A 20307-nucleotide genomic window follows, 5' to 3' on the forward strand; every position below is an offset into this window, starting at 1 on the left:
ACAGCGGTGGGAGCCACTGCCCCCAACCATCCCTGTGCCTGCCCAGCCCTAGCTGGACAGTGCTTACCCCAGCCCTGGTCTCAGCCCCAGCCCCTCCCTCACTGCGGGGGGCGTTGATCTGCCTTCCCAAGCCCCTTCCCTTCCCCCTCCCCTTCCACACTTACCAGCTGCACGCAGTATTGACCGTTGTAAAGATGAAACCTACACTAGAACGTCAAAATGGGGTGTCAATTTATAAACATCGTAAGTGATGCTCATCACAACTTGAAAAGTCATAAATTGATGACTGCCTGTAGTTTGTATTTTGTACTCGGGGCCTGATTATTATCTCATACCATATTTATACCAGGTTAACTCCATTACCTTTAGCAAAGTAATCCTCATACTTGTATATGAGATCAGAATCAGTCCTCCTTTCTCTGGGATCCATGCAGCTTTTATACTACATCCCTGTAATTTCATTTACCAGGTAGGTTTAATGATAGTTTCAACCACTGGGGGTAAAAATTCATAAACATCAAGGATGGTGTCATGGATGAATGGTGATTATTGCATGCATTACTGTCATTTGCAGTAATTGTATGGTGATGCCAGGGACACCCCACTGAAATGAGAGTCTCATAGTATTATACACTGCACAACTACATAGCAAATTGTACCCTTCAGGGTATTACCTGCACAAGAAGGATGAAAAAGGAAAAGCATTAGCCATAAAAATACTGATGGCATTAAAACTGAAGTAAGACATGTTGGGTGCTGACAGACATGGAAAAAACCTCAAACAATGCTTTGCCAGAAGAGGAATTACATCAGTTTGACCTGGCTCCCCAACATCCATATCGCTGTAAGCACCCAATGATGTGAGCAAATGAGGTCATACTCGAGAGAAACCTCATAGTTTACTGAAAAGTAAAAAGTGACTGAAAACACAGTGTTCACTAGTTCCTTCATCTTGGAGTCAAATTACCTGTTTCTTATGTCAGTTTGGTACTTTGGTAGAATTACTTCTGGTTTATAATTGAATAGAGAATCAGAATCCAAAGCCTTTAGTTTAGAGTTTAATCTTCCCCAGTCCTCTGATAGGAGGAAATTTTGCTATACTTTATAACCCAAATCCTTCCCTTCACTCAACTCCTCATGCTGCAACTCCTAGTGTCCAAAGCCTGAGATGAATTAAGCTTATGCAGCCTTCCTCATTTTTCCCTTTTAAAATGGCTTTTATGGCCTGAAAGGCTATTTTTTATTACTGGATGTTCCACTCTGGGAAACTTTCATTATGCCAATATACCACAAGGCTGAGTCATCCCTGATGCATCCTAAACTAAACATCAAGGCTGCTCACACTGTTGGTCTTTGAGTTACTGGAGGTTTATGTGGCTCTCTCTTAAAGGAGCAGAGAAAGAAATTGTCTGGATTAATCTATATTCAAATTACACATAACAATCCAAGCCCAGTTACTATATCATTTATTTTCCATAGTCTTTAGCAGCTTTTGGGCCCAAAAAAGCATAAGTTAGCACCACGCTAGCACTTCTGGGCCTGAGCTCAATTTGTGACGAACATGCTCATTTGAGAGGCTTGCTTCACAGAACTTTTTAAGCTTTACATTCAGTCACCTGGGTTAGAGAGAGGAGAAGCTTACTTTTGAGAGGGGGCTATTTTACAGAATCATTTTGCCCACACTCAGGTGTCTTGCACTGGACATTGGTGGATTTCAATACTGTAGAGCAGTGGGCACTGACCTTTCTGGTAGGTGTGCTACAGATTAGCCCTGCTTCCTTCCCAAGTGCCACCCTGATACCTTTCCCCTCCCCAATCTGCTGTTTTGCTTTCTGCTCCTAGTACTGTGCTCCCTACCCAGTCTGTTGCTCTGCTTTCTGCTTCCTTTCCTGTGCTCCCTGCCTGCTTTTCTTTCTGCCCTATCTGCCACTGTGCTGCCTGTCCCATCCCCTATCTGCTGTGTGCCACACACACAAGCTGCATGTACCACTTACGATACCCATGCTGCACTTTGGCCGCTTCTGCTATAGTCAGTTATCTGAATAAGATATGCTGCCAACCTGCATGGTCTGTTGCAAAAGTGAGCGCCCTAATGAGCAAAGAGGAGAACTGTTTTAACGACTGAAAAAAATGGAAATAGTCAGCAAAGTGAACAAAGTTTATTTATAATATACACTGTATTATACATACAGATGTTCTTTCGATATGTGTTTCATTAGCCAAACAATTGGATTTTACAGGTTTTTGTCTCAGTTAGTTTGTATAAATGGTTCTCTACTACATTTATTCATCAGTATTAGCTCTTCTCATTTTCCTTTTCTATTTGTTAAACATGCCCCAACCTATAATTATTATTACCATAATTATTACCTATTTCACTTCCATGTTTCTTTCTCATTAATTCTATGATGGTTAAAGTGAAATTAACTTATGACATTTTAACAACCCTGATTTAACACTGCTGGCTTTAATGGAGTTAAGTAATGAATTTTACTCCAAGAGGTACCATAGGGCTACCATACAAAGCCAGGGCTGGAAGGAACCTTAAGAGGTCATCCATCTCCCAGTGCTGAAGCAGAATAAGCATATGTAGCCCATCCCTGTTAGATATTTGTCTAAGACCCCCGTCTACATGTGCAGGTAAAGGTGCAAGGGGATTTAATGCACAATCCACACAAACCTCATGAGGCTTGCATGGGTGGCAGTGTTCTCCTTGCTGCCCCCACTGCAATCCCTGCATCTGATGGGGCTCAGGGTGGGGGCAGTGTTCCCTATGCAGCCCCCACTGTGAGCCCTGCAGCCCACATCACTGCCCCTGCTGCGAGCTCTGCAACCAGGAAGGCTTGCAGGAGGGACAGCATTCTCCCCCTGCAAGCCTCGCAGCTGACAACACTGCCACCATTGCAAGCTTTGTCAGCTGCAGTGTTGGCAGCAGGTGGTGCACCCCTGTGGCTAGGAGCCCATCATGAGGCTCATAGAGGTGGCAGTGTTCTCCTCACTGCCACCACTGTGAGCCCTGCAGCGACATGGGCCACAGGGCTCATAGTGGGGGCAGCGAGAACACTGCCACTGCTGAGAGCCATATGAGGTTTGTGTAGATTGTGCATTTGTCCTCATTGTGCCTTTGCGAGCACGTTGATGGGGCTCCCAGTTGATGGAACTCAGTTGATGGGGCTCACAGACACAAGGGACTAGCTGGCCACATGTTCCGTTAATGGCATGATTAAAACAAGCTACAAAGTTATTCCACATTTTTTGTGGAATAACTTTGTAGCTTCTTGCTTGTTTTATCATGCCATTTATTGGTTAAACATATAACTGGGTCACATCTTAAGGTGTGATTAACCAGGTACTTGTGTCCTAAGTATAATGTGTAGGAGGGACCTTAGAAACATCTAAGGAGGGATAGCCTGTTTGAGCACTTAATTATCCTTACATGCTTTGAATGTTTTTTCAAAATATCAAACATACATTTCTCTTGCTGCTAGCTAAGTTGGTTACTTCTTGTGCAACCCTCAGTGCATACACTTGATCACTGTCCTCTTCAAACAACCTTTTATATATTTGAAGATATTTTTGCAGAACTGTGCTTTACAAATATTACTCAAGCCTGTACAGGAAAGTGTGGCTATTCATCTATGGCAGTGATTCTCATCAGGGGGAAGGGGAACCCTGGGGTGCTATGACAAGGGTGATGCAGGAAGAGAGTGATGCAGGAAAAGAGGAGATAAGCAAAAAGGTTTGGGGAGATGTGTGCAGCCTATGCTGTTCCAGGCATTCCTCCTCCCCACAGCTCACTGCAGTGCAGGCTCTTCCCTGCCAGCTGCTCCTCCTCTTTTCTAGCCCCTCTTCAAGCAGAGAAGCACTATAATAAATAAATTAGTTTTTGAAATAGGGCACCGCTCAATTTAAAAGTTATGGAGGGGTCCCTCATACCTAACGAGGGGTGCCTCAGTCTAAAAAAGGTTGAAAACCACCCACCTATGACTAATGAACTTAGAGAGAAGTTGAACTCTACACTAATACAACCATTACAGGGCTTAATAGAGGTACTTGTTGAAATTGGAATTACATGTTATATGAGCATGGATTATAGTTTCATAGAAATCTAGAGCAATTTCACTGACTGCAAAGAGGAGTTATACATGCGGAACTAAGAGCAGAATGAGCTCCTTTATTTTTAGCCTGCAAGAATTATTCCATCTGCTGAACTATCGAGAAGTTTTATGTCTTACCAATGGCTTTCATGAGGCTCAAGTGATAGTCTGTTTGAATCTCTTCTTGTAAACTCTGAAGCAATTGCTCCAGGTTTGGATTGGTAAGGAAGTCATCTGGAATGTGTTTTAAAATCATGTGCATCACCTCTTTATCCTGGGGTGCCAGCATGTCTTTCCGTACTCCATTATGTATATAATAACAATATCTCTGTAACAAACAAAAAAATATCCTGACTATATTAGCTGTTAATACAGGTGCCTTTTATAAAATGTTTTTAGTTTTGTTTTTTAATATTTTCTCAGTGCTTTTTCCAACTAAGTAGCATGCTGTGGATACTTCAAATGTTGATTCCTTTTGAACCAGCTTTTTTTTTTTTTTTTACAGTAGTTCCCTCTGCTTTGATGCATTGTACTTAAGTCAGCCCAGGGCAATTTGCTAAATAACTGATCTCTGAAGCACAGGCCAACTGTATGAGAGGTTAAGAATTTGACTAGACACAGTTAATTGCAATTAACAATCTGTCAGAGAATCCAGAGTGGGGAGAAGGAAAATATTCAAAGAAAGAAGAGGTGGGAAAGAATTGAGATAGCATAGGGCTAAAGACAGATGTAAATGTGATTTGTTGTATTTAATTTTTATACCTCCTTTAGTACATAGAAGTTTTATTTTTTCAACTATACTTTTAAATGGACATCATTGTACATGGTTATATTTCTGATTATGATCATCACCACATTTCTTAACCTTAAAAAAATAAATACCTCGATATCACTGTTTGAAGGCAGTTTTTCTTGCTTAAATATCTCCTCCTCATGTAAGTGCATGACAACAAATTGTTCTTCTGGAGTCAACGGATGGCTGTCTGAATAAGGTATCGTGCTCTTTTCTGGTATATGTCTACATGCATAAAACAAATCTGAATCAGAATTGTACAATTGTTTGGCATAGCTCTGAAACAACAGAACACCAGTTCAGTAAACTGAGAAGCTGAAATGAATTCTTATAACAATCTGGCCAAATTCAACCTGGATATGATCCCATGATATGAGGCTAAGGATGAATATGACCTATTATATGCTCAGCGAACAAGTAAAGCCACATATGCTTAGTAAAGTCACATAATACATGCCAAAATAATATACTATTTTGCCTCATTCCAAATCATTTTTCATCATGAAAACTGGCCATGGCCTGCCATGGAGCCCAAGCTGCTCAGAACAGCGGCAGGGAGGTTGCAAACAGCTACACCAAAGTCTGTAGAGCCCCAGCCCAACTCATCACTGGCAGCATCTGTACGCACACCTCCAGGCAGGTGTCAGGGGAGGGGCCAGGTTTGTGCTGCCCTGGCCCCTTCCCCACTGTGCACCCCAAGGTGTGCATGAAACTGCTGCCACCATGGAGCCCCACTGGGGCTCCAGACCCTGGTGCAGCTTTTTGTAGCCTCCCAGCTGCACGCTGCAGCTGACCCAGGCTCTGGACAGCTGCTGCCTGCCGCAGAGCCTGGGCTGCTTGAAACATGGCTTGCAGACTCCTGGCTGCCTGCTGTAAGCAGCCTGGGCTCCATGGCTGGCAACAGCTGGCTGGAGCCCAGGCCGGCTATGGCGTGCTAAGCAAAATGGCCTTGCATGCCATGGTCTCCCATGTGTGCTGCAGGTTGCTGACTCCTGCACCATGGACTCAAGACACCTGAAGGTTGAATGGGAGGAGAGAAAGAATGAATGAGAGTCCTGGGGTTCAGGTAAGAAAACAGCAAATGGGTGGTTAACAGCTTAGGACTAGGAATGTGGGGCAAGCCTGCAACTAAAGGTGCAGGCAAAAGTGACAATTTTTGCCTGATCTGGCCACAAAAAGCAGCTTACAGCTGTGACCAAACACAGGTGCAGAGCTACAAACAGCTTCAAAAATGGCCAGTTGGGTGAAAATCTGACCCCCTTATGCGGTATCAGATAAAGATGTTGCAAAATGTAGGGTCTTTTGTAACTTGTGTCTGTGGAGCTCCTAGCCTGTCATTTTTTTCAGAAAGGAAGCAGGGAAAAGGAGCAGAGGGAGTTCAGTCTGGGGGGTTTTCAGCACCCCCTGGAGGGTGGAACGGGTGTACTGGAGCTTCCCCAAGGTGGGGGGCTCCAATTCACCCACCCTTCAGCACCAGCTGGGAAGCCCCAAGAATGAGCTACCTCTGCTGCCCTCCCCCCATTCTGAAAACTGAGCACTGGCAAAGAGCCTGGCCATTGCTATAGGAACTTGGCTGCAGTCTCCCAGCTGCAGCTAGATTCCCCTGCCCCCTGAACCAACACTGAACTTCTGTTTGGTCTGGGGTAACCTTGTAACTCGGAACACTTTGCAAAACTCATCCTGAGTTACAACTGGGAGCTGCACTTCTGTCTGCACCCTAGAACAAGTAATCTGGGAGGGTGAGATTAAGACTTGTTGGGTAAGGAAATTGGGAATCAGATGAGAAACCTGGGAATGGAGACTGAACCTGTGTGAGGAAGGAGAGTGGGGCTGGGGGGAAAGTTCAGTAGTAGGGAAGAGGCAGACCTAGGACAAGAACAGGTTGGAAGGAGCAAAGGACAGAGGATCAAGCTAGGGAGAATGGATAAATGAGTATTTTGCCTACTGAAAGATTCCTCTATATAGCCTAGAATAAAACCAAACATTCCTGAGTCTTTCCTGAGTCCTTCTTTGTCAGCAAATATTTATTAAATCTACTGGCAGTGTCCCAGCCCTTCTAGTGCTAGTTCACATACAGAATGACAGCGCACTACTGCTACCAGTATACTCCATTAGTACAAACAAGGCAGGTTTTTGTGGTGTACCCAAAAGTTCTAACCTGATGCCCCATGTGGGTGTTACTATGACCCCAGGTGATGGAATTCCCATTTTTTTCCAGCTTGTTTTTTTAAATCTTAGGAAATCGTACATGGAAGTTCCATGAAAAAATATTGTTAAGCTTGCAAAGTCAAGTATTCAAAAATTAGGAAATACTAGAATGAAGGCTGCCTGTACAACTTTAATTAGGATCCCCTAATCATGGTTTAATTTCATGTGTAATTTCATGATTACACACTATTTTTTACAGGACCCCTGCCTCATTCATTGCACAGGGCAGACAATGCACACTTACTGAGCAGCTATTTCAGTAATTGTTCTCCTCTCTTTTCAATGTGTCATTATGTCTTAAACAATTCAAACCCACCTCTGAGAAGAAAATTACTAATTTGCTAAAGGGCTTTCTTATGGTGCTCATCACAATTATTTGCTGCTCATCACAATTATATCACAGGTTGTTAAACCATTAATTAGTTTATTTTCATAAGTAGCTTCTACAGCCACTACTACCCCCATTTTACAGATAAGGAGCTGAGGCACATAGAGATCAGGGTAAAGGCATCCATGGATTCTAGATAGCCAAAGATATTTCTGGGACCTAACTTTTCAGAGAACTTAGTATCATAGAATAGTTCATGCACTCACAGCATGACTTCCACTGCCTTCAGTTGCAATTGTGAGTGCTCAGCATTTTTGCAAATAAGATTTCAAGTCAGTAAAGGAGAAATGTAAAATTAATGACCACCTGTGACTTGACTAGCATCACATAGGAACTCAAGTCTCAGGTGCAGTTTCTGACTGCCTGAACTAGGAGGACATCCTCTCTTCCTGAAACCACCAGCCTCAATAACTACAAATGTTTCAGCCTCAGCAACAATAAGCAGGGGTTCTACAGTCAGTAGTCTCCTTTACCACACAAACCTGTGTCATCCCAGAGCAGGTCCATCCTGTGCATTAAATGAGGCATAGACCCTGCAGAAAGCAGGATATATGGAAAGACCATATCATGTTACCTCTGCACAAAGAGACATAGAAAACCTTAATGTTGGTATTTCCAAAGTTCTGAGTGGTTGGCTTTGCACTCTGAATAACAATCCTTTTGCACAGATTTTGTGTGCATGTGTGCAAGAATTTATAGACATTAATGAAATCATAAATTGTTAAGAAACATGAAAGGCTCTTACTAAGACAGGTAGGCTCAGAGCAGTAGTATATCTAATTGTTTAAAATGACTCTAATGAAGATTGCTCCTATACACCATCCTAGTAGGTATTTTAGCTGCTTCACATTATTTGTATTATTATAGACTGAGAAACTAAATTAAAAAAAATATCAGAGGTGGATGTCTAATTGAGATTTTGGGGACAGTTTCTCTCCTGTGCCTTTACGGGTGTGAACACACAAGCACTTGGAGCCCTTTCAAAAGGGGAACTTTCAAAAGGACAGCAGCTGGTAGTTCTAATTGTTAAGTATGAATGAACTGAGAAAAATTCAGACGAAGCAAAACCACTCCAACTTTAACCTGAAGGAGGGAGTGTTATAATCGGAGCTGGTTTTGCTGCTGCGTTTGAATTGTTCTCAGCTTATTCACACATAACAATTAGAATGTACCAGCTGTTGCCCTTTTGAAACTTACTCCTTTTGAAAGGGCTCCAAGTGTTCATGTGTTGACACCCAAAAGAGGTACATCATACCTGGCAAAATCCAGGAGACAGGTGGTACCTTTAGCCACCTCTGTGCTAACAAGATTTTGTGCTAACTATAGACCAATATGGCCTCTACATAAATCATACTGTATAGCAGTTTTGTCTGGGATGCCTATAAACTGGACCCAGCCCAGAGCAGCTCACAATCCCCCTAGTACTGAGCACCCTCCCCTTCCTCTCACTGGTCCCTGCAAGGAGGGCACTATTAGCCAGTTTAGGAACACCCTATGTGTCTGATTTGGGGGTATTCTCTCCTGGCTGGCTGCAGCACCTTTCCAGCCTGCACCATGCAGAGGCAGGGGACAGAACCAGCTCCTTTATTTCAAAACCAAAAACATGATATTGAATAAGCAAGAAGAATATAAAGATACCATGGAAAAAGCATTATTTCCCCCACTATCTGAAGGTAATGTGAAAACCAACAGAGCAGTTCCAGCAGATTTCCAGTTGTTTTGTGAAATGACTGCATGTAATCTATAATCTCTGCATACCTCATGGCTAGTATTGTAAACGAAATTACATTTACTTCAGTTTCTTAATGAACAAATCTTAAGTTCATGGAAGGGCATAATGTTCAATTGGATGTTCAATTCAATATCCAAACCAAAAGGAAAATTGAGCATCAGCATTTTATAAGTGCATAAAACTCAGATTCTTAGACTGATTTGAAACATTTTGTGTCTTTTTATGAATGCTTAAAGTACATTACCGGGAAGAGTCACATTTTCTTCGTGCAAGTTTGAGCCTTTTCTCAGAAGGTTCATGTTCTTTTGAAGCTACAGGCTTTGTCAAGAAAACCATTTACAAAATATTATTTAGAACTACTACAAAACAGAGATCAATGGATTACCTATTATGGTATGTACTGAAACACAGAAAAACACAGTCTGCAAATAAAATGGATTAGATCTTAATTCAACCATGTAGTAAAGTTAGGGATGTAAATATTGTTTTTAAAAAATGTTTAAGCCCTCTAATTCAATTCCTTAAATTCCATTGACTTCAATGCTTTATTGTTTTCTTGAATACAGATAACTTTCTGAATTAGGACCTACATTTCTATACTTAATGGTAGCACAATAAAATATGGAGTTCCACCAAATCTGGTATACAAATAATCCATAGATAGAACATTATTATGGCAGGCTTTCCAGCTATGCAACTAATGAGTCAATACCTTAACTACTGATTAAACCATACAGGGTTCATCTATATGAGCAATTAATGAGAAGCAAAAAACTCCAGAGCTTATTGCTCCAGAGTTTATTGCTCCATGCACCCGGGACTGCACCATGTTGAGCTGGGTCAGAGCAGCCCCAGCTGGCAGGGGGCCCCAGGTGTCAGCCTGCCACCCTGGGGCTGCTCACCACAGTTCAACATGCATGAGGGTTCTCCAGTGTAAGGCTAGCTGGCAGGCAGCCCCTGCACTGAAGTACCCTCATGTCCCAACTAGCCAGGGCAGTATTTACACGTGGGTTGCTGCAAACTAAAAAAACTCCACAGCAGGATAGTACTTGTATTTACAAGTACTACTCTGCTGCAGAGTTTATTAGTTTATTCCAGCCTAATAGGGCTGCACTTGGAGACCTGCAAAGTTTACTGCAGGGCTAATTAGTCTACCCCTTTGTAGAAAAGCAACGTTTACTTCAGAGCTAATTAGTCTACGCTGCAGTAAATGCCTCGTAGATGCACCTACAGGTGTCAGACAGTGATGTACTATGTCTCCCATGGTCCTCCTACTGGTAGTGAATTGGGCAATAAGAAATACCACAGAACAACTAATGGGGAATTCAATTAACCCAGACACAGATGTCGGAGGACTTTGACTTAGTATGTGGGACAAAAGACAGACATTATTTACAGAGACACTGCAGGCCAAAACACATGCCCTCCAATTCTAAGCATAGTTGGGAGGACTGAAAAATCAACAAAATAAAATTAAAACTATGAGAATCAATACCCAGCAAAAGAAGACTAGTAAGTATGGCAAAAGACCAGTTTGGCTTAGCAGAGAATTCTTCAGTGAGCTAAAACACAAAGAGAAAGCTAACCGGAAGTGGAAACTTGGACAAACAATGAGGGAGGTATTGCTTGGGTATGCTGGGAAGAAATCAGGAAGGCCAAAGTGCAAAGTGGCAGCTAGCAAGGGACATGAAGGGTAACAAGAAGGGTAACAAGAAGGATTTCTACAAGTATGTCAGTAACAAGAGGAAGATCAGGGAAAGTGTGGGTCCCTTACTGAATGGGGGAGGCAACCTCGTGACAGATGATGCAGAAAAAGCTTACGTACTCAATGCCTTTTTTACCTTGGTCTTCACAGGCAAGGTCAGCTCCCAGACTACTGGAGCCAGCAGCACAATTTGGGGAGGAGGAGCCAACAATGGCAAAAGAACAGGTTAGGGACTATTTAGAAAAGCTGGATATGTATAAGTCCATGAGGGCTGAATGCAGCATACCAAAGATTGTTGGGGGAGTTGGCCAATGTGATTGCAGAGGTGCTGGCCATTATCTTTAAAAACTTGGGGGGATTGGGAGAGGTCCTGGATGATTGGAAAGGGGCAAATACAGTGCCCATCTTTAAGAAAGGAAAGAAGAAAGATCTGGGGAACTACAGACCTCAACTCATTCCCTGGAAAAATCATGAAGCAAGTCCTCAAGGAATCAATTTCTAAGCACTTCGAGGAGAAGAAGGTGATTAAGAACAGTCAGCATGGATTCACCAAGGGCAAGTCATGCCTGACTAACCTAACTACCTTCTATGATGAGATGACTGGTTCTGTGGATGCGGGGACAGCAGCGGACATGATAGACCTTGACTTTAGCAAGGCTTTTGATACAGTCTCCCACAACATTCTTGCAAGCAAGCTAAGAAAGTATGGGTTGGATGAATGGACTGTAAGGTGGACAAAAAACAGGCAGGATCATTGGGCTCAGAGGATAGTAGTCAATGGCTCGATGTCTAATTGGCAGCTGGTATCAAATGGAGTGCTGAAGGGGTTGGTCCTGGGGCCAGTTTTGTTCAATAGCTTCATCAACAACCTGAAAGATGTGACAGAGTGCACCCTCAGCAAGTTTGCAATGACACCAAGCTGGGGAAAGTAGTACATATGCTGGAAGGTAGGGCTAGGATTCAGAAAGACCTCAACAAATTGGTGGATTGGACCAAAATAAATCTCATGAGGTTCAATAAAGACAAGTGTGAAGTCCTGCACTTAGGAGGGAAGAACGCCATGCACTACTACAGGCTGAGGACTGACTGGCTAAGCAAAAGCTCTGCAGAAAAGGACCTGGGGGTTACAGTGGGCAATAAGCTGAATACGAGCCAGCAGCGTGCCCTTCTTGCAAACAGGCCAACAGCTTGCTGGGCTGCATTATTAGGAACACTGCTACCAAATCAAGGGAAGTGATTATTCCCCTCTATTCAGCACTGATGAGGCCACATCTGGAGTATTATGTCCACTTTAGGGCCCTCACTACAGAAAGAATGTGGACAAACGGAAGAGTCCAGCAGAGGGCAACACAAATGGTTGGTGGCCTGGGGAACATGATTTATGATGAAAGGCTGAGGGAATTGGGCTTATTTAGTTGAAGAAAAGAAGACAAAGGGGATTTAATAGCAACCTTCAACTACCTGAAGCGTGGTGTACAAAGAGGATGGAGCTGGACTGTTCTCATCAGTGGCAGATGACAGAACAAGGAGCAATAATCTGAAGTTGCAGCAAGGAGAGTTTAGGTTAGATATTAGGAAAACTTCTTTCATGAGGAGGGTAGTGAAGCACTGGAACATGTTACCCAAAGAGGTTGGATAATTTCCATCCTTGGAGGTTTTTAAGACCTGGCTAGACAAAGCCTTGGCTGGGATGATCTAGTTGGGGATGCTCCTGCTTTGAGCAGGGGGTTGGACCAGATGACCTCCTGAGATCCCTTCCAGCCCTAATTTCCTATTATTCTAAAAATTACCAATAGCAACTTCTGGAACTGACACGGAAAAGATATAGCACTTCACATATCTTGGGAGCATTGTGTGAAACAGACAAAAACATTAAAGCCAGAACAGAGAAAGACAAACATACCTTTGCACTTCATTACTAATCTAGAGAAACAAACACTACAACTTCCATATATTCATCTCTTAAGTAAAAGCTAATTTACTTTACACTGCTGAAATTTGGAGGCTTATTTCTATCCAACAAATCTAGAAATAATGGAAGAAAAAAAAGGGGATGAACGAGACAGGTTGAGGAAAGACTTAAACAACCAAACAAGGCAGGCACTAGGCTGGAATAGAGAGGCATCTTCCTAAACTATGAGATGAATGGATGTCTATTTTCTACGGAAGCAGATTACTCCTGTAACTGCCTTCCACTTCCCATACTTACATTTATTTGAGATGCACATAAATTTGAGAAAATAGGGCACAGGTGAAGAAACCGTAATAAGAAGCCTAGCAAGAGAAAGCAAAGCAGACATTGAATGTCTTTTGACAAAAATTTCCATTCATCTACTGCAAGGAAAGAAAAGGGGACACTTCACAGGGAAGTGAAAGGCCTGGATCAGATGGCAGTAGTTTTAGACGAATACAATTAATGCTGGGTTGTAGAATCATTGGAAGTTAACACTGCATTATAGCAGTATCTCACCAATAACACTGGTTTATAAGCCAATGCCAGGGTGCACAAAGGAATTGCCACACACACAATTAGGCAGGTTTTAACTTGCTGTCAGCATCTCATTTCTTCACTAAAGACCTTGTAGCTGAACGGCAGGTTTCAGTTTACAGTAACCATAGGGGAGAATCAGTCTGCTGTTTAAACTAACTTATGTCAGGGAGAAATAGGCATACTTGATTCTGTCTGGGATGGTGCTCCTGATTAGGGAGCTATCCCTACACAGTTAGAACTGTTAACTTAAAAAGCTCGGGATTTTACTGTCTGGCCCATCATAGGACCAGGTACCTGTGTTAGAATGCAATTAAAGGTGGGGTAGGCCTGTGGCCATTTCAAATACATAATTTTCATTCCAAAAATTTTAATAGGAGAGAATGATCAGGTTTTGAAGTAGTTGTGGATGCAAGTGTCCAGAAATCAATTGGACCATTAGGTAACCTGGGAATTCAAGAATGGATACATGGTGAAACTTTCCTCTGCTTTGCCGAGTCAAATGTTGCTCTTGCCACTGAAGGGGAAACCATCTTGTGCAGGCCACTCAGTTTTAGATCCCGTGAAGCAAGAGTATAATTATTAGCTATGGAGTCACTCGGACTTCGGTGATAGCGTTGTTCTTTAAATGGAACTGCCAAAGTCCATGACACTCTTTGCATTAAAGGAGGATAACAGCTGTTCTGCAGGACAAGCTAAAATTGGAAAATAGTGATATCATTAGAGTCACTGCACTGTCAAAGAACTGTCTTTCTGTAAATAGCACAAATAACAAAATGTGCTATTTGTTAGCATAAAGTCAATCTAAAAATCCTTGGCTCTGCTACATCATAAATGTGAGTTTGGTAGGTACTAGGAAACCTTTTCCAACAGTTTTTTTCTTTTGAAGCTGGTGTGCTACTGCATAAAAATTCAGTTTCAATTAAATACAATTTTCTAATAAAAGACTTTCATTAGAAAATCCCCAACTCAATCAAGGTTCCCAACGCTCTTGGAACCCGAGCAACAAACTTATTTCATGCAGTCCATTAGATACCCATAAACTTTAGATAAGTATTCCTCTGAGTGGGGTTCAGACCAACAACCTACAGGAGAAAGGCTCTAAAAACAATGAGCTACTTGATCCATCCCTTAAAACAGTATGAATACAACTGAATCCTTATACAACTTCAGGGGACCTAGTGAAATGAATACAACATATTTTGCTTCAGACTTTTTTCAGAATATGCCCAAGATCAAAGGTGGTAGACAAATATACATAAAACTAAAAGCAAACATTTATTATTAAAAGATACCTGTTATGATTCGAGTTGGTTAAAAAAGGTCCATAGAACAGTTTTGCATTTTAAAAATGTTATTCTGTGAACTGTTTCATCAGAAGGGACTTTTCAACAGGAAAAACATGTAATAAATATTTTGCTTCAATTTTAGCATTGTGCTTCACTTTAGTGTTGTAAATTTGTTTCATTTCAATGTCTAGTTTTTTAATATTTTAAATACATTATAATAAAGTATATATGTAAATATAATATTAGTGTTTGACCTTAGCAAAATTAAATGTTTCAGGAATGTTCTTTTGATGTTTCTGAATCAAGATACCTTGGAATAGTCCTTATGGAAAACATTCAAAATTATTTGTCCTAAATAGGGACAAAAGTGAAATTTCAAAATATTAGAATTTTCCCACAGCTGGAAATCTGTTTTTTGACCAGCTCTTGGTACATTTATTCTCTAGAAATCCTTTTTCAGATACAAAAAGTTAAACAAGCCTTATTAAGAAACACCAGAACCAATATTTTTTTCTTGTTTCTCTGCTTTAAAGAATAGCTGCCCATATACAAATGTATCTTATTTTATTTTCTTCAAGTATATATTTATTTGCCTCATTGGTTTGATATATAATGAGCACAGTGATGCCTTTACATTTATTCCAGAATTTGTCTTGAAGTGTAATATAAAAGCAATTTAAAATGAACAGCTCATTTATCATATAACTGCTTATGGTAACATTCTTGAAAAGTGAATTTTGTTACTAATATATTTTAGTCATTATTGGAACTTCATTGAATAACTGTAAAATGTGCAGACCATTGTGGAAAAACAGCGAGTTAGGACTTTTTGTAGCTTTTCAGCTGCTGCAATTTGTGGCCGCCTAAACTATCATGTGGAGGCGGAACCAAATTGTGAGGGGCAAATACTTCCCTTGCTAGCAGTCAGAAAGGCCAGTATACAGCAGCATCCAACTGTTCCCTCCCCAGGAACAAATCTGTCTTTTCAACCAGCTCGACTAATGTATCCAGCAATCCTGCTATAGTCATTTGCCTCTTGGATTCCATTTCCCTGTCCCCATCTCCTCCTTATAGCCTGCTTCAGCATATGCACATAACTAACACTGTGTGTGTCTTCACTGAAAGTAGGCATGTACATGGCTGCAAAATGGAAGCCTTATTTGTCACAGTTTTTTAATTCTTATTCCATCCAACTTTTGTCTTTGATTTTTTCCCCTGCATTTCATTAATTTTAACATTTTCCTCACTCGCTCTATACATCTACCCATTCAACCCTCTGGTAATCAGTGGTGTACATGAGCATTTGAACATTCTTTTCTTATTTTTCTGCCTCTCCCACATTAATAACAGATGTCTTCTTTCTGTTCTATCTCAGAGGAGTTGGGGTACGTTGATTGTTCTCTCTGTTAAGCTCTTCTCCTATCTGGTAGGCCTGTGCGAAGCTGCAAGTATTCGATTCGGATTCAGCCAACTCGGAGGGACAGTAATTTGATTCGGTGATTCGAATCACTGTCCTGATTCAATTTGGACAATTCAGATTCACAGATTTGGCTTCGATTCTGAGATTTGGCCATAGATTATAATGGGGAATCACTAAAATACCTATAATTTTGTCATTTTTTTGCAGATTTGGATGAAAACAGTAGGGATAGTAGCCCCTTCTGAGGGCATGAAGCCTGCCAAATTTCATGTAGGTAGGTGCAGGGGTTTCTGTGAAAGTTCCCCTCAAACTGTTGAAAGCAAAACTCATATCATTTGTGTGTGTTAAGGCAGAGTGGAATAAAAAAATGCAGGGATGGTAACCCCCTCTGTCTCCCCCTTTCCCCCACTGGTCCAGGGTGGCCTGCCTCTGCTTCTTGGGGAAGGGGGCTTTGGAGCAAGAGGGGGACTTCTTTCTGGGCACACTCCCACTGGTACCAGGCTGAGGAGAAACAAGGGCAAGGGGTGCTGCCTCCTGAGATGCAGCAGCATCACCATGGTGGTGAAGTGTTTCAGGTCCTTGCCCCGGCTGATCTGCTTTTGGCAGTGCTGACAGGTAGCATCTGCCACCTCAAAATGATCCCACACTACACTACCCACCCACTTCTGGGTTAAAGGTGGGGACCCTGCCTTATCCCCCTCCTCACCAGGCAGAGGCACAACAACAGGAGGAGCTGAGCCACTTGCCCCCACAACCTCCTCCAAAGTGCCTTCCAGAGAAGGAGACCTGCCTCCAAGGGAACTTTGAAGAGCATGGAGCACAAACTCAGATTCCCCACTCCTTCCCCAGAATTGCCTTCGCTATGGCCCTCATCTCCTCTGCTTCCAGATCCAGCTCCTTCTCTGGCACTGAAAGGCTCATGCTGGGAACTAAAACTGGGGTGGAGAATGTCATGCTGCTGCTGGTTAGTGATGTTATTGGTGGTGGTGCAGGTGCAGGCACTGCTACCACCTTGCTCCCACTAACACCAGAAGACTCATCACTGCCAGAAAAGAGGGTGTGTCTATGTTTGGAGTGGGGGGAACTTGAAGCTCTCCCCCTGCCCCTTTTCCTCCCCTGCCAGAAGACCTGGCACCTGCCTTTCCAGCATGCTTCATAATGTTTGGTGTGCTGCAAAGTGTGTGTGTGTGTGTGTGTGTGTGTGTGTGTGTGTGTGTGTGTGTGTGTGTGTGTGTGTGTGTGTGTGTGTGTGTGTGTGAGAGAGAGAGAGAGAGAGAGAGAGAGAGAGAGAAATATATGCTATGCTTTCCTGCACAGTGATGACACGCTGTCAGAGAAAACACAGATTTATTTTTGTCGGGGGAAAGAATCAAGACAGACTAACAAGAACAAATAAAGAGGATTCTGGGGGAAGAATAAGTTGAAAGGAATGGGTAGGGATAACAATACAGATCATAGGCAAGGGTAAGTAGGAAAGGACTGGATACAACTTACAAAAAGAGAGACTAGTTACCATGAGACTAGATAGCAAGCCAGAGTCTTTCAGATACTGCTGGTCCAAGAGAGAGACAACTCAAAAAAGGCACAGATCACTTCAGATACAGCTTGATATGTTGTTTCTACGTCCCTCCCGCAAAGCACTGTGATTGGAAGGGAACTCAGGGAAAGATCACAATCACTGGTATGACAGCTGAAAAGTGTGCCTGTGTGATAAAGGTGCTTGCTGAAGGCCCTATGAAGATTAGACCAAGTGTTTTTCTGTATTTGCTTAGATATTAAGCTATATGTTGTAGCTAAAAGCCTAATTAAAGTTTAAGATGTAGTGCGGCCTTGTATAAAGTAAGGCCTAGTAAATTTAGCAAAGCCTTGAAGTAGTAAGGCCCTGTGGCGTAGTTAAAATTACCTTATCAAAGGAATGCAAGGCTTGTACTGCTAATTGGTCAGTCTAAGGACAGTTGAAGTGAAAGGAATCTGAGTTGTTGTACGTTATCAGAACCATTCAGAAGCTTTAAATTGGCTAGAATATCTGGAAACCATTCAGAAGGAAGATACAGCTCTGTGAAAGGATTAGTTAGCTGTTGCCTGGATCAGTGGGCCCATGGACCTCGAGGAGCATTCCAGGGTCCTTCCCGGTACCCTTCGAAAAGTGATGATCAGGGACGCCTGACTTCGCTGAACTTTGTGGAAAGAGAAGCTTGCTGTGTATCAGGCATCAGAGGTGCCTGCCGATAAGTTGCCGATGCAAATTGCTTTTGTCTGTCATTGTTTGTTTTGTTACTACACGTAGTTGTGTTTTTGTTAAGTCAATAAACCTTTCTTACCTTTCTACCCCCAACCATACTCTCAATCCCAAACCCTCCGTGGGACAACTGGCCAGCTACAGATGTCAATATCAGAGCATTCCCCGCCCCCCACCCCCCAATCAGCCTTTTCCATATATGGAAGATCACTCCATCCCCCTCCCTCTTCTCAGTTTCTGTTTGCTGCAAGCCGTCCGAATCTCCGAATCAATTCGGAGTTTTTAATGGGTCTCCCAGTTCGATTTGGATTCGGAGATTTGGCCGCCAAATTGGGCCAAATCTCCTCTGAATTGAATCGATTACCAAAGCTTCGCACAGCCATATCGTATGGTACTTATGAGGTCAGCCCATATGTTCCTTCTAGAGATATTCTCACACTCACAGAAAACAAACCTTCACAAGCTTGTGAACTAAGAACACGCTTCACAATGTGGTCTCTGAAGCTCCCATTTTTAATTCATATTCAATTTCCTTTTCATCATTTGTTCTGCTTAATCAATTCCTTCTTAATGCAATAATGTCATTAAAATATACCTAGCTGCCCTTCTCGCCGTGTTAAATCATTACTGCCATCAAGTTTTTAATAATTTAAATAACTTTTACATAGATTTGCAATATGCCACCTTTAATTCTCATATTTTTCTTTCCATTCCCTCAGGAGTTACAATTGAACTGGGTCGGACTCGATGATCTATTGAGGTCCCTTCCGACCCTAACATCTATGAATCTATGAACTCATTGGCTTGACTGGTCACAACATGACCTCTAGAAGGGCAATGTATTAAGACATAAAATAATTTCTTTCCATTTGTCCATACAGCTAAGATTTTCTTCCAACTATCACAAGCTTTAGTAAGAATGATAACAGTACAATTGGCCAATTAAAAATAGGTGATAAATCAAGATTACAACTCTGCTGTGGGTTTTTCTCCTGATTGACATGGCTAATCTTATCAGTAATGAAAAAGACATTCATTCTGCAGTTACAGTGTAATTATACTCCTTTAATTGGCTTTTCAAACTTCACAGACTCTATCCTACTCAAGTTTCTTATACCACACCCAGGCATGATTGCTTTCCAGAAGGCCATTAAACATATGACTGGCATGGGCAACAAGGCTCCAGTATAATAGGGGTATAAAGTTGTTAAAAGTCTTCAAAAAATATGTAAAAACTTCTTTAAATAGCTGCCGAGCATCTGCAGCACCTGCTGAAATCAACAGGAACTATGGATGCACAACACCTTTTAGGATCACATCTGCTCTTTTAAACTCATTCCCTGCCCACCCCACCCCCCAAGCACACTTCGCTGAAGAAGTTTCTGAGCTGCAGTGTAGAACCCATTAGGGTGGTAATATAAATCTGGCCCATGAGTAGGGACCTATCGAAATCACGGTGGAAGTGCACTGTGCAGTGGCTCCTTTAATCTTGCAGTTTCCACTGCATGCCCCTCCACCACTGATGGGTGGAGGGGCCCTACCACTCGCAAAAACTGCAACCTATTTAAAACCACAGTTTTTGCCTCCCCACTAATCGGGCATGAGCATTGGGGCCCCTCCACCAATTAGCAGCAGAGCAAGAGTGGTGTCTGGGTGAAACTGCAAGATTAAAGGAGTCGTCATGCGATGCACTTATGCTATGATTTTAGTAGGTCCCTACCCATGCAGAATTAACATACGTGGCACAGACAGAAGTTATATTTGTCATGTGATCACCCCCCTGACAGCACTCTACAGCCGTGCCATGACACACATGTACAGTTCCAGAGCACTTTCAAAGTGGCCAACAGTGCAAAAAATTAACCCTTATCAAATGAGGGATCAAATGAAGGCACTCCACTTGTGTTCCCTAGAATGAATCTGTGGTGTTACTGGAGCTATCAGCAGG

The 20307-nt window shown here is 42.2% G+C and overlaps 1 protein-coding gene across 1 annotated transcript in view; it reads right to left on the reverse strand.

Annotated features, from left to right (window-relative positions):
* DNAH3 (dynein axonemal heavy chain 3) overlaps window positions 1–20307 on the reverse strand; it is a 129549-nt gene that overhangs the window by 94649 nt on the left and 14593 nt on the right. Inside the window, exons 5-8 of the mRNA XM_025207009.1 lie at window positions 13881–14106; window positions 9463–9529; window positions 4980–5115; window positions 4236–4425 (exon numbers count right to left, since the gene is read on the reverse strand). Of these exons, the coding sequence (XP_025062794.1) occupies window positions 4236–4425; window positions 4980–5115; window positions 9463–9529; window positions 13881–14106 (619 nt within the window). The remainder of the gene's footprint in view (window positions 1–4235; window positions 4426–4979; window positions 5116–9462; window positions 9530–13880; window positions 14107–20307) is intronic.

This window comes from Alligator sinensis, unplaced genomic scaffold (genome assembly GCF_000455745.1).
Source record: "Alligator sinensis unplaced genomic scaffold, ASM45574v1 scaffold330_1, whole genome shotgun sequence".
NCBI lineage: Eukaryota > Metazoa > Chordata > Crocodylia > Alligatoridae > Alligator > Alligator sinensis.